This window comes from Lycorma delicatula, chromosome 5, assembly GCF_047948215.1.
Source record: "Lycorma delicatula isolate Av1 chromosome 5, ASM4794821v1, whole genome shotgun sequence".
NCBI lineage: Eukaryota > Metazoa > Arthropoda > Insecta > Hemiptera > Fulgoridae > Lycorma > Lycorma delicatula.
In genome coordinates, this window is record NC_134459.1 from 116,061,439 (window position 1) to 116,080,214 (window position 18,776).

Below are 18,776 nucleotides of genomic sequence, written 5' to 3' on the forward strand. Positions count from 1 at the left end.
CTCCATTAAAGTCCTTCAAGGTTTGGAAAGGAGTGGGTGGTGTGGTGACCAGTAACATCACAAGGTAGGTGCTGCATCGTCATAATGTGATGTGAGAAATGCACTGTAAGATTACGGGTTACCCACGTACTTACAGCGCATCATCCAATCTTACCTTGTGGTTCACAGGATTGAGAACAGGGTGCAGGGGGATTGGTTGTTAAACAGAGCCTGTGCAGGGGTTGGTCCTTGGGCCAACCCAAATTCCAGGTCCCCCTTCCACAGGGAGTGACCATGGTAGGATATGCGGACAACCCCACCGGTTGTAGAGGCTACCACTCTGTGAGATGTCACTGAGAAAATAAGTGGCAATAAATACACAGATGGTGGGGGCAGGGTTTTCACTCGTTCCAGACAAGACTGATGTGATTGCAATCTCCAAGAGCAAGAGCAAGGAGGAGATTGAAACTGAAACTAACGCTGGAGAATAGAAGGATCGATTTAAGCCCAACAATAAAACATTTAGGAATGTGGATTCCTAACTATTCACCAAATTTCTAAATGAAATTTGGCATTCAAGCCATAGAAACTGCCAACAAATCATAGAGGATGATGAGATTAATTGCTGCCCTCCTATCGAACAGTGGAGGATCAACTCAGTATCACAGGAGGTTACTGGCCGGAGTTACATATTCCACCATCTTTTACAGGGCCGAGCTACGGGCTGACGTGACAAAATACACAAAATATAAAGGAAACCTTGAGGCAGTACATAGTAAATGCTACTTGAGAATAACAGCGTACCAGACCTTTTCAAAGGAAGCATTTGAGGTCCTGGCGAGGTGCATGCCAATAGAACTAGTCACACAACGAAACAGAAGACTCTGGGAACAGCAACCTTTGCTGTACAGGCACAAAAAACGCCTATCATCACAGTTTGAAGAGGAACTACTTTAGGTCTGGCAGGTGCGCTGGGACCAGGGGACAAAGGTAGCGAAACTTTGTTCCATCACCTTATTGGTGACATTAGAAGTTGGTACAGGAGAACAAATGGCTCACTGGGGTTTAACACAGTTCCTGGCGGGCCATGGAGGTTACAGGTCATACCTTCACAGATTTGGCCTTGATTATGCAGATTTATGCTCTGATTGTGAGAAGTGGGAGTCTCCATATCACGTCCAGTTTTGCTGCCCACGGTTTGGAGGTGAGCGTGAGGAGATGCTATATGCTTTAGTCCTGGAAGATATGTACAATCCTGAGGATACACAGGGCATCATGTTAAAGGGAGCTAGCAAATGGAGGGCAGTAGAAAACTTTGTCAAGAAGGTATTAGACAAGTTACACACCTGTGAAGCGTCCCGTCAGGGAATAAGATGCCGGAGGGTGTTGGGCCGGACAGGTCCGTGACTGAATGCCTAGAGGGCCCCCGAGCATGTGTAGGTCGTCCTGGTGCAGTGAGGTTGCAGGCACTCCTCTTACTGGCACCTGACGGCATTAATCTCCTCTTTCTGATGCATTGCTCTGTAGAGCGGTTCCAGGAAGGTGGGAGAAGAATGCAAATAAGAAAGTATATAAGAATCCAAATTTGAAAAATAATTGCATAAATGTTACTTACTTATCCATATCTGGTCTGATACTAATTCTTTGCTGTTTTTGTTGTTATTCATTTCCAACACTTTTCTTCTACTAACATCAGTTTCCACATTCAAAATCTGCACCTCACAAAAATTTTATTTCTGTTTATTAACATATTTTGATTGATAAATCATGACATTTCTTATTTATTTTTGAGCTTAGGGCCCTTTTTGTAATATTGAGTATTTAATTCAGAAACTTTTGCATCGTAGTCATTCCCACATGGTGGTGTGTGGTATTCCAGATTTAGCTAATTTTTTTTTTCAATAGATGCTTTCAGTTTGCTTTTTATATATATATATATATATATATGACTCAAACTAGCCAAAGTTAGGTTTATAATCAGAAAATTATTTTTCACTACCTTAGTAATATTGTCTGCAACCCATCAGGTTGGTGTAGTAGTTAAACTTGACATCGCAAATCAGCTGATTTTGAAGTCAAGAGTTCTAAGGTTCAAATCCTAGTAAAGGCTATAAGGATTTGAATACTACATTGTAGATACCGGTGTTCTTTGGTGGTTGGGTTTCAATTAACCACACATCTCAGGAATGGTTGACCTGTGCCTGTACAAGACTACACTGCATTATACATACATTATACATTACATCATACATATTATCCTCTGAAGTAATACTTTATGGTGGTTTCAGAGGCTAAACAGAAAAAAAAAGAGAGAGTAATATTATCTCCACTTATTACTATTAAAAAATATTTTCTTCTCTTCATCAGAATTTAAAAAAATCTTAGTTCTCAGTTTATAAATGTTATTAAGCATCAGCATAGGATAATTATTCTTTTTTAATATCTCGTTTATTTTCATAAAACATTGGGCCAATTTTTTTTTGAGTTACTGCTAGTACCTTTTATGAAACGTTTATTGGGCTATTATATATTTTAAATTTATAATTAGTATATTAGATAATACAAAAACTTTCAAATGTAGTTGTTATGTTAGTACTTCATGGAGTTAATTTTTTGATTCTGATTAATTAATCTTGTAGTTACTGATTTATTAGTCAGGTAGTATACTACCATGATTTATTTCTTTAATGAAATGTTGGGAACTCTTCTAATGTACAGTAAGTTTTGTCAATAGGTAATCATAGCAAAATATTATCAGTATAATGTTTTTTAAACAGATGCCTCAAAATGAACATATTCTAAGGTTTATTTCTAGTAATTCTTTACTAGATTTCTTTTACTAGAATTCTAAACTTTTGTTTAATGAGTCTTTTTTTGCCATATCAGTTGTCAAGGGCAGCTCCAATACCACTTTTGAAATATGTTATTATAAATTTATCCTAAATCTTTTAAAAATTATCTAAAACTTATCTTTTACATTTATCCTACAAAATATGTAAGAAAGTTCAATATTTTGTTGAGCTAACCGACTTTTCAAAGAAATGTACAGTATTACTTTTAGTCACATGAAGTGAGTGGAGGGTGGGATGAAAATGGATTCTTTACATTTTGAGGTATGAGGAGAATAAAAATACCATTCACTTAAATTGTAGTTTCTGTATATCATTGAAATTTATATAGACTGTAGTCAGTGGCGGATTTCTAAATAGGCTAGCTTAGCTATAGCCTACGGTGGCAAATTTTTGAAGACGGTAATGGGCAGCTTGGTGGCAGTGCTGGCCGGTCGTTTAGCCTATAGGCGGTACATATGTAAATCCACCCCTGGTTGTAGTAATGTATATGAAGTTGTGAATGTGAAAATTTAATGAAGATTGGTTGAGTCATTCTTGAGTTAAACTCAATTTTAGGTCAAAAAAATTTGAGCAGGGCAAGTTAGAAAGTGGAAACAAAATAAATCAACAATAAGTTGTCTTCTTATATAGAACTGTGCAAGATTTTTTATACTGCTGTTGGATTTTTTTTTATTGTAGATTTCACTGCAGTACTACAAGTTAAAATTTGAATAGTTTAATTCACTTATATAAGAAAGATACTGTCCAAATTGTAAATATCATATTTTTGCAGTTAGTAATGAACGAAACATAAACACCAAACTTGAGTTGGATTTGAAAAGCACTTTTAGTTTAAGAATTTATGAGACTTATTCCGATTGCCCATGTTTGTTTTAAGGCATTCAGAATCATGTCACATCTTCCAAGTTTATGCTAAAAATTTTGAACACATTCACAAAATCATGGTATTTCTTGAGAAGGTATGTAACCACAATCCAAGAATTATTGTCATTTGTGTTTTTGTCAACATTATCAGCTTGGCTCATATTGATAGATTTTAAAGTGTGGTTGTGGCAAAATTAAGACAGTGAAATTAGAGAAAGTGAAGTGTAGTGATTAATTCATTATGCAAGTGAGAAGTGAATATTTGCATAAAAATTTCATACAAAATATATTGAGAATTTGAAAAATATAAGAAAATAAAAGGTTAATAAAACTGGCTTAAATTATTTCTGTTCCACATTACTTACATTTAATGTTATAAGACATTTCTAATCTTTTACACAGTAATTTTTAGTAATAAATTAGTAGCTGTTCTGAGTAAACATCTTTAAATTATCCAAAAAAGTGGTTTAAGTTCATAAAAATACTATGAAAGAATATATATATATGTATGATGATTTTAAAATTATTCTTTGTTTGTCTTTCAGATGATTTATTAGATTTGATGGATTTTGTCCCAAACACTGAGAATTATGTCAGAGGAAACTCCGTAATTGATAACTTCAGTGTAATTCAAGCTATTGTGAAACAGATTGGGCATAGATGGTCTATTGTATCTCGGAAAAAATTTGAAGAAGTTGTCAGTAAGGATGCTGACAGGCAGTAAGTCATATTAATTTAATTTTACTTGTTTACGTAATTATTTATTTATTTTGGTGTTATTCACCACATTAGCATGAAGCAAGTATTTGCATGGGAATATAATATAAAAATTAATTTCTATGTGTGCAATAAACTCTCATTTGTTCATCTCCCTTAAGCAATAATTTAAATAAAAATTTTTAATTTCTAATGGCTTTTCAATAACAATAGTGTATTTTTCATATCAATTTGTCAAATTAATATTATGTGTTACACTCTTATAGTAATGATTTTTATCTTCTTGAAAAAGCAGAATATTTTAGTTTCCTTGGGACTTTTCATTGTTCGTTTTGAAGTTGTTAGCTAGTAGATTTAACAATTAGCTAGATAAAATTAATTCTAACACATGAACAAGATCATGGTAATTTCTTGAGCAGGCATTTTCCAACTATCAAGGTGAATTTACAATCCAAGAATTTTTGTCCCTTTTGTATTTTTGGCAGTATTATCAGCTTGACTTATATTGGTGTTAAAATGTGATTATGGCAAAATTAAAGAAAATTAAATTAGAGAAAGTGAAATGTACAGACTAAAAGAGAAATAAGAAACTATTGAAAAAAAATAGAGTAATAAGGGGAATATTTTATAAAAAGAGGAAAACATCATGATTGGAGCATATTTGAAAATTGTTTTCAATAAAGGATCATGGAGGAAAATATGGAAGATTAGAAAAGAAGGGGGAAAAGAAGCATGTTTGCAGACTTTAAAAAAGGAAGAAGTTATCATGAAATGAAGGAAGATTCACAGGACCAAGGAAAAATGGAATTTTATTGAAATCTGTCAGATAACAGATTCACCAAAAAAAATAGTGTATATTGTATGAGAATTATGAAGGATTGTTTACTGTTGTGCAATACGTTATATTTATTGTAACTGGATGATACAGTTAAAATTTTGTGTTTTTTTAAAAAATTAATCTTGAAAAAAAAACTTGAATAGGTATTATTTTTTTGTATTCATTTACCCCTACAACATAGTTACATATATTATTAATAATTACGAATAACCATAATCTTGGTTTCAGATATAGTTAATTTAGACAGCTCATACTGAAATGATCTTTAAATGCGCAGTTGATGTCACTCTAATAAGTTTATCTACAAACTGGATTCCACTATGTTGATCAGCTATCTTTTTCCCTGACCATAAATGGAAATATACAATTGGTTTTTTTTTTGTTTAAATGGAAGTTATCTGGTTTTGATTTAATTTATCATATTAATATATGTCTAGTTCTTCAGTTATCTTTTCTATGAAATACAATTATATTAATGAATTATTTCTTACTACTACACTCTTTTCTTTTTCTCCTGTTTGGCCTCTGGTTACTACCATTTAGATACTTCTTCAGAGGATGAATGAGGATGATATATATGAGTGTAAATGAAGTGTAGTCTTGTACATTCTCAGTTTGACCATTCCTGAGATGTGTGGTTAATTGAAACCCAACCACCAAAGAACACCAGTATCCACGATCTAGTATTCAAATCCGTGTAAAAATAACTGGCTTTACTAGGACTTGAATGCTGGAACTCTCGACTTCCAAATCAGCTGATTTGGGAAGACGCTTTACTACTACACTCTTTTGTCTTCTATTTGTGTAACTGTTCAAACATTTATGCTGTAGGTACTTCATTGATAATAATAAGAAAGTGTAGTCCTAAAAATAGCAGGAGCAGTTCCTGTTATATCAAGTTAGAATCGGATTCTACTTTTTGTTGGGATGTAATCAGTTATTTTTATTTTTTTTAGGCCACCTCCTGATCCTAGGGTATTGGTTAGGAGACATCCAGTAGTAACTGTTATGGGTCATGTTGATCATGGTAAAACCACTCTACTTGATACTTTGCGCAATACTTCAGTAGTTGAAAAAGAATTTGGTGGTATCACTCAGCATATTGGTGCATTTTCAGGTAATCATCTTATATTTTGCATTGTTTTTTATTTATATTAACTTTTTTTAAGAGGATTATTTTTATATTCTTTTTATTTTTTGTAATTTATATTACAAGTTGTATGATGACATTAATATTTTTTTCTTTTTTAATTGTGATATTAATTTAATTATTGTGATTTTATTTTATATATATATATTTACGTTAAATAATTACTTCATCTGATTTTGTTGAAGGTAATAAAAAAGAGATTGTTATTTTATGTTACTTTGAAATAAAACATAAATTGAACGAGTTTGGTTTTTAAGTTTTATTTTTTTTATCAACTATCTTTTTATTGATTTGTTTAATATTCTGAAAATTGCAAGATATTTAATCTTGATTTTGGAACTACAGATAGCTAATGCTTTTCTTCATGTAGTGAGCTATATAGCTTGTTACATTTCTGGATTACCAGGCCAGTCGTAATTGTTGTTTCTATAACAACTGTGGTTTGGAGAAATTTTCTTGGTGTTTAATTATAGAATGTGTTTATATCTTTCTTCTTTTATGCTAAAAATTTTTATTCTCTATTAATGCTTTAGCCATCATTGATTAATTTGAAATTACATACTTTATTGTATTACTGTTACTGTTAATTTTCTGGTATTCTTTTAACTATTTGTGATATCAAATGTAATACACAATTCTTTATTCTGCTGGCTTCAGAAGTAATTTATTAGATTTTGATAGAATTAGAAAAATATATCCGTGTCCTGTAGTTTTCATTTAAATATTTGAAAGTAAAATAACCTGTAGAGTAGAGCCTTGAACTGTCACCTCTTGCAACGGATGACAAGTTCTAACTCTGTGTTACTTTCGTCCTTTGTTGAACTGCAATTGTATCTTGTGGCAGTACTATTATTATTGCATTGCATTGCATTGCTTGGTTTTTGATGCCTATTATAACATTCTATACCAAGATAATAAAATAAAAATATTATGTAGATACTTTGATCCAGGCCACTGCAATATATACAAAAATTAATAAATATAAATAAATAAATTTCTTTATTTTATGTAAAAATCCCTCGCTACACGATTTAAAAAACACTAAAATAAAGAACAACAAAACATAAAACATATTGCCGTGTGTTCCTTGGCCTGATCCGGATATTGAGAGGTTGTTGACAATTTAGAATGTTTATATAATTACAGATTGGTTTAAAATGTTCAAATTACAACCAGGCAAATTAATAATAACAACAAACACAAATATTAATAAAGTAATTACAACCACAATAATAGTCAGGATAATAATAGTAGTAAACTATAATTACATGACAAAACATAACACAATCAAAACAGTAAGCATGACATAAAAACAGAGAAAATACATAGTGTAATCAACAAAGATAATCAAAATATTACACATCAAATAGTGATAGTAATGTTAATAGTAAATAATAAATACAGATTACACATAAGACAGAATTCAAAATAAATAATCGTTCAGAATATATTTCAGGTATATAGAAAGAAAACTAGTATTCAGACCCCATTAACAAAAGAAACCACTAGTCTTAACCCTTATCAACCATTAGTCTTATATTACTGTAAATTACTGTATGGTGTTCACTTGCAAATACCTTTGCTATTCACCCTAACAGTTTGTGAATGAAATCTTTCTTTCTTTTTCCTGTTTAGCCTCCAGATTGTGAATGAAGTCTGTTGCATTATTTCTTTCAGTTACACACTTATAGTTTTACTGTAACTCATCGACAGTATTTCTGGTGTACTGGAATTACTCATGGCGTCATCTTACTCATATCGAACTGGATTCAGGACTCTCTTCGCTGGACTGACATCTCACACTCTTGTCCTGCTGATTCACACCTGTGACTCTCCTTGCTGAACGAACCATCATCGCAAGGTCTCACTGGACTGGTTTGCAGAACTCTGCTGAACCCACACAACTTCATACAACTCACAGCTTCGCTGGGTTGACATAGTAACATCTCGCAGAACAGAACTTGCGGAATCAACACCATAACGCCTCGCAGAGTGGTTGTAATAGAACTCTCCTTTTTAGCTGTCTTACCCTGACTATTTATAATGCTAGCCTCTTTACCTGTCAGACCGGACCCAAGTTGAAGCCTGAGAACAGTTAACTGAGACTTTTGTTCCCATGAATTCCAAACCTGGTCTCTTCTCACCATCCAACATTCATTGTGCAACGTTCATTGTGTGTTAGCGGGCATATAACATTGTTAGACAGACCTATACTTTACAAATAGGATTCTTCTTTTTGTCCCTTTCTGGATTTTGCAATTATTATACTTTATATTACTTTCATAATAATTGGTAGGAATCCGTTACTTAGGCTCGCTATACCGGTTTTGTTAGAATATTTATAAAATAAAATAAAATCGTATATTAATATTTATTTTTCTTTTTTCTTTTGAAAGTTCATCTTGAATTTTGTTAATATTGAACTCCATTTCGTGATGAATGTTCAGTAAGCCCAAACCATTTAATTTGTCTTCACTCGTAGTAGATTTTAAATAAGTTTTAAATCGGTAAAATATTGAAAATGATCTCTCATTAACACAAGTTGAAACAGGCAGAGTTGCAAATTTTGTCAGTAGTTGATGAATATTTTGATATATGTTATTATCACATTCTTGTACTGATGAATTACATTATTGAATTTATCTTTCTCTGACTTGATTAGGTTTGGCCTTCCACAGCTGAATCTCAGATGTCAAAATTGAATGATTATATTCAGTCATAAAATTTGCACAGTTCTATAAATTGTCCAGGTAAACTTTAAAAAGTATCTTAAGTGTTTCTGTGGAAATAAAACCCTAAATATTTTATTTTAAGATGACCTTTGTGTTTGATAAATCTTTGGTTCAATTGCAATATTATTTAATCCAAAACTGGAATAAATATTGTTCTTCTATAACACTTCTCCACAGTTTCCGCTGGGATATTTGCTCTGTGTGTGTGAATTTGTATGTTGTTCTGGGTTTGTTAACATCTATTTGAAAATTGGCAGCTTTCTGAATAACAATGTCAAACAGATTATTGAAATATTTGTCACAATCTTTCCTTATCACCTCCAATTCTTTAATAACTTGCTCAACAAAGCTAAAAGCTAAAAAAAGACCTGTATCACTTTTTTGTAGAATTTTGCATAGTGGAAGAGTGTAAGATAAGAGCTCCAACACATACAGAGAAATAATTAAGGAAGATTGAGTAAGACAATTTAATAGTACTTGAGCATTTGTAGATGGTTATTTTCATCCCAATCGCTAATTTCTTCTAAGCTATAATAGACGGGATCAAGCATTTCCAACCATTACCATTACTACTCTGTGACTTTCAACCCATCTTGTTTGACATAATTACTTTAAACTTTTTTTCAAATTTTCTGGGCAACAAGTATACATTTTATTGCTTAGAACGTTCTGCATCTTTGATATATTAAAATAAGCATATAATTTTTCAGTTACTCCTAATGAATTTCTTATTTTCTTAAGTTGGAGTCCACTTCCTATTTCTAAACTCAGGCTATGACTGGAACAGTGTACGAATAGTACTTTGGGGTATAACTCTCCAATAACTGATTGCATGCCATTAAATTTTCCACTCGTAGATGAAGCCCCATCATATTCTTGCCCTGCAAGATAATTCAAGTTAACTCCATAATTCTTAAAGTTTCCAAAATAACTTTGGCCAAAATTTTTCCTGTTGTATTAATTACATTGAAAAATTGTGAGAATTATATATATTTAGATTATCACAGTCAACATAATAGACATGAAAGAATATTAATTGGAAACACTGATTACCTGGTTTTGGAAGTTCCAGCTTGTATACATTGCATTCTTAACACATTGTTGAAAAGTTTTTGATCAAATTTTGATCACCAGACTCTATTTTTATTCACAAGATAGCTCTAAAATCTCCTGTTAAACATGGGTGTGTTAGTTAAAGAAAATTCTCCATAATCTTTGTGCCCTCTTAAGAGGATACATTGTCTGCCACAAAGAATAATTATTTTTATAATGGTACCAAATTTTTTATATTTTTGGCAGCCTGTTGAGCATTACTTGTGTCAATTTGTTCACATACAGATTTCTTTTTTTTTTTTTATTTTTGATGTCTAAAACTTTCAAATATTAAAATAGAATTTGTAATGATACTGAGTTATTTTATGACTTCCTAAATATTCAAGTGCATGCCTCCAGTTTGAATATCCATATTTTACTAAACCCCCAGCAGATTTGTAGCTTTGTTTTTCTCACTCCGTAGACGGAAATAAAAAACTATATTTACAGTAAACACTGTTGTCTATTGCCGAATATGTTAACCAGTTAAATTTTGAAAACCAGGAATATTGAAAACTTCTTTTGTTGCTTGGATTTGCTGGAAATTGAAACTGAGGATTTGGTTGCCAGAACTTATTAAATGAATCCAGTTTTTCTTCTGAAGTTAAATATTTTGTTTTATATGATCCAATATCATCTAAATGTTTTGGTATTTTGGCGTCTTTAGATAATGACATTGAAGAAGGTGAAGGAACAGTTATAGTTGGGACATCATCATCATCTTCTTTGCCCTTTTACAGAAACTAAAAATTAAAGTTTGTTTTCTTTTATCTGCCATTATTAGAAAATCTAAAAAATATTAGAAATTAGAATAGTATATTGCTCATTAATTTTACTCTAAATAAAACATATATGTTTTTATGTTTGTAACACTGTAAACTGATGAATTGTTAAATGTACATACTTCAATGTAAGTAACTACACACCTAAAAGTACTAGGAAAATTAACTTACGAGTGAAATTATAAACTGTTTGTTGCTTGATAACTTAAACCAAACTGACGTCTACAGTTTGTATTTTACAGCGTTGTCAGATCTGGTCTAAGGACTCTCGTAAAAAATATTAAAAATTATCCTACATTTTTACAAAACTATCGTACGCCAAGTGATGGACTGATTTTGAGAAATCTTTTAATGTTTATATTTCAGATATCAATTAATTTATTTTATGAATTGGTCTTGGGGGGGGCTGAAGTCCAGAAGCCCCCTCTTGGGTACTCGCTTGCTCTGATCTATGTAGATGTGATTGGTTTGAGACAGATTATTCTTATGTCTGTTTTTGATAAACTAGGGAAACTGTTATTGTTAAATTTGATTAAAACTACTAAAAAACCAAAACAAGATTGTATTACAAATATCTAATAATTATTTCATTAATCTTTTTCAGTGCAGTTACAAAATGATCGTAGAATAACATTTCTTGATACACCAGGTCATGCGGCATTTTCAGCAATGAGATCAAGAGGAGCTAGTGTTACTGATATTGTAGTTTTAGTAGTGGCAGCTGATGACGGAGTTATGGAACAAACTGATGAATCAATACGTATGGCAAGAAATGCGCAAGGTTTGTGTCACAATAAATATTAATTTTTTTTGGTTTGTATATTGGCATAATTAAATACAATTAATTGTTATTTGTAATACTTGACAGTATGTAATACTTGGAGTTTACATGTAAAACTGTCCCTTCAGTTATCCTTGCTGTAATGAAGGTTGTATAGTGTTAGTATAAATTAAAAAAATATTAAATAGAATACATTATAGTATTCTATGAAATAGAATTTAATATTCTATTTAGTATTAAATATTAAATAGAATAGGAATACATCATGGAATAGAAAGTTCTGTGATGTATTACTTAAATAAAATAGCATAAAAATGAGAATAATACACTTGTAAAAAGGTTAAATTTACTCCTAGAAATATGGTTGAAAATTGAATTTTTAATCATTTTTTATATAAAACATACCAATAAGGTTTTTTTTTAAGTAAATTGTTTAACCAACTGCTACTGTCAACATTAGCTAAAAAAATACCAGCAGCATGCCATAAAACTGTACCCAGCATTCAACTTCTGTAGTCCATGAAAATCAAAACATGGCTTTTATTACAAGAATTTCATTCTTATTTCGGATCACTCAATCTAAAGGATGTGTGAGGCATTGCAGGTGTTGCAGAACTATCAGATTGTAAGAATTGCATTTCATCATCTTAGTCAGAACCTTGCAAGTGTTTTTTTATTTAATTTAATAAATAAATTATGTGATATTAAACCAAATAATTAATATTGAAAATGCATTTTACATTCAGTAATGTATGTTACATTTTAAATTGCCATAAAAAAAAGCAATTTCATTTCACTAATCACAAGAAAAAATCAATAAATCAGTGAAAATTTTCTGAAAAATATAATTTAAATATATTTTTAATTTTTTATAAATATAATTTTCTGAAAATAGCTTTATAATAATAATAGGTCACACTTAAAAAATATGTGGATGAGTATTACACCATTTTGAGTGTATTTTTTGACATTTTGAATGGCATTATATTATCCATATGGTATTTTTTACTGTATTTTGCACTTTTAAATTGCGGTTATAGTACAATTATTGTGATATGGTACTAGTAGTTATGGTAGTTAGTATGCACTGCTGTTCAATTTCACTACATAAATTACTGAGGTTCTGTGTTAGTGAAATTGAAATATTTTGTCTTCCATACACTAAATAAATAAAAATGAACTTCTGCTTTGAAAGAATTCAGCTTAATATTAAAAACATTAACCACATTTACCTATATAAAGATAAATTTGTGATCTGTAAAAATACAATAATTATACTCTCAAAAAAATGTGTTATTCTTTGTTGAACATTAAATATTTTTCATCTTACGTAATTTTTATATGTTATCAGAACATAATCTATATTCATATTTATTTGAGGTTTTTACTTTATTCTGTAGTAGGTACTGAGTGACCTATAGTTTCATTGGATGCTTCTACACATTATTGACATTTTTTTGTGTTGGTTATACATGAGGATGGGCAAGAGTTTTTCTAAAGGAAGTATGCGCCTATTGTTTTATGACTTCAGTATCTGGAGAAAAATAAATTTGTTGTAGCACATACTTAAGTTGGTCAATGTAAAATCGCATATCAGTAATGAGCTGGATCTTTCCTGGATACAGATATCCTTATCTCTCAAAGAACTGAAGTGGAATGGATGCACACTGGTCGCAAATATCTTGAAGGATTTATTTGTTCCAGTTTCATACTTTTATACAGTTACTTTCAAATATTGTTCCTTACCCTCTTATTGTATGTATGCAGATAGTCATCTTATTCTCACTATTCTGTTCTTCTCTTTATTCTTGATCACTTTCTTCTTTGTGGTATTTTGCATTTTGGCTAGGCCTCCCTCCACAGGTCTTGCTAGGGTTGTAACATTTCAACTGCTGCTTCCTTACTATTAGTTTCAATTTCCTATCCGGTGGATGTGTTCAACAAAGCCCAACCTGCAGTTCTTATAATTTGATAAAGCTGAACCTCTTAATCCTTCATAATATTTGGGGTTTTTTTCAAAACTTAAACATGTTTAAATAGTTGAGGAACTTTAGAAGGAAGAACTTGACTAATTTAAGGAATTATAGATCAGTTTCTTTAGTTTTAAATAATATTTTACTTGTTTCTATTCAAATAATTGTTCAGTCTATTATGTATGTGTTTAAATATGTGCATACATCCTGCATGTCAGCACAGAAACTCATTAATGAGAGAGAGTCTAGCCCTGATCTTGATAGTATTTCTCTGTGCTTGATGCTATCAGTGTAGTAATGGGCACCATGTTTTACTGTTCATATATTCCTTTATAAAAGTGGAAATATTAGGGGACAGGTTATAATATATATTTACTTTATAATAATTTTTTTAAAGTCAATACTTATAAGACTTGTATTCCTCTTTACTAATATTTTGTATTTTTATAATCAAAAACCATCTTGAACAACCCAAGTACAGAATTAGAATTACAAAGTAAATGAAATGACACTTACCTTATTTTTCTTTTCTTTATTCCAATAGCACTTTCATGGGATCCCGCATCATCAGTTGAATATAAATTATATAAAATTACATATCAAAACATTTTTTTTTTGTAATTTTAATTTTTTTTATTTAGAAGAAATTTCTAGGTAGAAAATTTTTATCATATATAGAAAACATAAAGTCAATTTAATTATGTAATTACATATATTTAAATATGACATTAATTAAAAAATTAAAATTAACTTTAAAAATAAAATAATTAGAAGATACCATGCAACCTGGCCAGGCAATGGTACATTACTAAATGGATTTGAAATTATTTATATTCATTCTGATTTTATCTAAAAACATGCTGTCATCTGCTGCTACTTTTATAATAGTGTCATCTTCATACTCTGAAAGTTGATCAAGTTGGAAATTCTTTTATATTTATATTTATAAAATCTCTCCAAAATGTCCAAACTTTTACTATTATTATTTAAATTAAATTTCTTGATATCCACTGTTTCCAAATTTGTCTGAATATTAGATACAGAATGTTTAATAATGTATCACCTTATTAATGTTATTAATAAGGTGGTTAGTAACATTAGAAACCCAATTTATCATTTTTATAATTTCTAATGTGTTCTAAAAATCTCTTTTTAAAAACCTATTAGTTTTACCTATACCATATATATATATATAATATATATATATATATTATATATATATATATATATATGGTATAGGTAAAATATAATATATATATAGTATATGATTTATATGGTCACAATTATTGCATTTTATTTTATAAATTCCACGTGAATTATATTTTGATTGTTATTTTTTAAACAATTTATTATATGATTGTCTTGTATGCCTGTTTAATTTACTTTTATCATAAATATTAGTTATATTTGCAACTACATTATCAGTATATAAATATTTTAAATATTCATTATCAAATTTTTATGTATAATTTTTAAAGGTATAAAGAGTTGTAGTATTATTAATTTTTGAAATTTGTTTTTTGTATATATTATCAATTAAAGAAATGTTATAACCATTATGTTTAGCAATTTGTTTTATAATATCTATTTCTTTGTTTAATTTACTTTTATTTTTATTATATTGTGTTAATTAATTGCTCAATTTAACCACTAAATATGTGTGACCATGGATGATTTAAATTTCTATGTATTGTGGTTTTATTGGTTGTGAGTTTCCTATATACTGACATCTAGAAAAATTATTTCTCTAACGTCTATTTCAAAAGTAAATTTCAAACTAATATAATATGAATTATTTTTATTTAAAATTATTTAATGTTCATTGTGTATAATGGGATTATAAACTACAAAAGCATCATCAACATACCTAGTCCATAATAGGATATCATGTGTATGAATAATTCCATAAGTAATTTTACCTTCAAAATCCTGTAAATATATCTCTGACATGACAGCTGATAATGGAAAACCCATTGGTAAAGTATTTTCCTGAATATTATATTTATCATTAAGTTAAATTAATTTTGTTGGAAAATATTTCTAGCAATAGTAATAATATTATCAATAAACAATGGGTCTTTATTATTTGAACTGTTTTATCTATGCATATGCTAGGATACATATTACTAATATGTAACTTACCATCCTAGTTTTTTCCAAATGTAAAATTTGTTATTTTTTGTATAAATTCACCATCATTCAAATTAAATTTAAATGCATTAGCACTGTACAACCATTCCAGCCATGGTTTAATATGTTGGTTGTGGTAATAGTATACACTAAGTAATTGCCGGATAAATAAACTATGGATAATTTACACTTTCTTTACCTTTAAATTTACATTGAATTAATTAATCATTACATTAAATCACAATAATTTCATACTTTAGTTAAATACACATTTTTAAATATATATTAAACATACTGTCTAGCTAGAACAAATATAAAATTAGTAATGTTGTTTAGTTGGCATTTTAAAGGAAAGTGAATTCAGTTATTGTTATTAATTGCTTAATAATACTTAAACTTATAGCTATAAGGTTCATTATTAAAAAATAAGAAAATGACAGGATATGTTTACATTTATTAAGAGTATGAAGAAAACACATGAATCTGAACAAACAATGCTAAACTTTTCCTTATCATCAAGGTCAACATTAATAAAATTAATCAAATCAAGACAATTACTATTAAATAATTTTGAATCTACATGTAAACATGTAGATTTACATGTGTTGAATGATTTTGTGAGATGATTTTTTAACAATGATTTTTTAAGATGTGTTGATTTACATTTTGAATGTAAACAATTATGACTATCATCTGCCACCATAACAGCCTCTTGCAACCCACAATCTTCCAAACTCCTATTATTACCATAATTCTCATTGTAAATGTAATTATCATTGTTATAATTATGATAAGTATAAACCATAAATAAAGTAAGTGTCATTTCATTTCATTTACTTTGTAATTCTGTACTTGGGTTGTTCAAGTTTGTTTTTGATTATAAAAAATACAATTTACTTTATAATATATATTTATGTTTATAATTACTGACATTAGAATTTATTTGTGATTGTCTCTTTTAATTTTTTTTTACAGTGCCTATAATTGTTGCTATTAATAAGATAGACAAGCACCAAGCTGATATAGTAGGTAAAACTTTCAATATTTTATTTATTTATTTAATTGATATTTGCTTCTTAGTCATGCCAACTGCATCAAAGGAAACTGCACTCATGATAAACCAATTTATTGAATCTTTCTTTGGCTAGAGGCATTTTATCATCAATTTTTATTAATCACCTTAAAGGTTGTTGTCTTTACACATTCCAGAGATTGTGGGAATATCAGGCAAGAGGTTTAATTTTCCAATTTATTCCAATCCCTTTTTTGTTTGTTTTAATCACAATTTATAAATTTTCTGTCATTACTTATTAAGTATTTTTTTTTTTTTACTTGAAAAACAATAAACGTGTTTAATTGACATTTATTAATTTAGAAGTATGGTATTATGTTCTAGTGTTTTATTTTTGGTTTTGAATCATTATGGGGTATAAAATACACCTTATTTTAGCCTGGTTGTTCCTCTACAGCTGGAAAATTTTAAGGAATAACATTTTGAAATTCCAGTCAGTATAACTCTGAAAGTCTTTGTTATAAAATTCATTTTCAATAAATTAAGTCTGTTAATTAAGTCTGTTTAATAAATTAAGTCTGAAGTCTGTTAATGCAAGTGTAGTTCTCCTGTTGATGTATATGTGCATGCAGTTGATAATCAGTTACTTATTGATGTAGTTAAAGAAAATAAAATAAAAAATATTATTCCCTGCAGAATTTTACATATAAATTCTACGTATAATAATAATAAAAAAAACTGTCAGTAAATTAGTTCATTTCATTTCCAAATTAAGTCTTCACTCTGACCATTGGTCATAACAGTAATGATTGACCCAATTCATTTATACAGCTGTATTATGCATTTAATAATTGATTGACTTTAACAACCCTAAATGTATCATTACATGATTGTATATACAAAAACATGATATGATATATGATACATCATACTATATGTTTTTTATATAAAAATTTAAACAATCGATTATACTGAGTTGTTACTTGAATAAAACAACAAAGAGAATGTGCAGCAATTTCTTAATTTGTATTGTATAATTTTTAAACAGTTTCTTGGTATTGATATTACAACAAATTTACTGAAAATAAGCTTTGATAGAATGTAAAAAGCAACAGGACATTTATTGCTGTGACAGCAGTTTATTACTTATCAGTTGTGAAACTCATATTTTCTTTCCGTTTAATGGTCTTGTATTGTTGTGCTACTTTAACTTTAGTGTATTTTATACCCTAACACTGCAGTATTGCTGCCACATGAAGTTAGTTTTACAGAATGAATTTTAAGATTTTGAAAATCTGTTCTGTATTGCCTGAGATGTTTAATGGGCTCATTAACCACTCACCTAAAATTTTAATTTAAATATTGTAAAAAAGAAAAATTGCCATTTATCTCAAAACTATGATATTAAAAATTTTAATCAAAGATTTCGTTAACTAGTTGTTTTTTATAGTATGTTGTTATTATTTTGCATCTTTACATTAATTTACATTTTTAATAATTCACTTCAGACCAGTCAAATGAATTTCAGGATATGTTAATTAATTTTTTTGTATAGTATTTTTTTTTTTTGGGGGGGGTAATATAATTGTAGATAGGAAATCAGCAAAATAAGAAATCTTAGGAAGGCATTGATTACTTTAGTACATAAATATAACATCATGAAATTAAGAGAATCAGATAAAAACAAATAATAAATGAAAGTATTTGATAAGAATAGGAAGTTTTAAACCAAAATGTAAGAAGTACACTTTTACAAGTGTTGCAACAAAACCATGAAGGTCTCTACTGGTAGAAGAAAAAGGCTTTAACAGAATTAAGTAACTGCTGAACACAATGCTTGTATGTTTTTTAATCAATCCAACTATTTCTGCCAA

General features: G+C 29.3%; 1 protein-coding gene across 2 annotated transcripts in view; it reads left to right on the forward strand.

Moving 5' to 3' along the window:
* Positions 1 to 18,776, forward strand: part of mIF2 (mitochondrial translation initiation factor 2) — a 63,261-nt gene that overhangs the window by 17,415 nt on the left and 27,070 nt on the right. For both annotated transcript variants that reach the window (XM_075366915.1, XM_075366916.1), the window contains 4 exons: positions 4,241 to 4,415; positions 6,207 to 6,367; positions 11,611 to 11,787; positions 16,866 to 16,915. In XM_075366915.1, the coding sequence (XP_075223030.1) occupies positions 4,241 to 4,415; positions 6,207 to 6,367; positions 11,611 to 11,787; positions 16,866 to 16,915 (563 nt within the window). The remainder of the gene's footprint in view (positions 1 to 4,240; positions 4,416 to 6,206; positions 6,368 to 11,610; positions 11,788 to 16,865; positions 16,916 to 18,776) is intronic.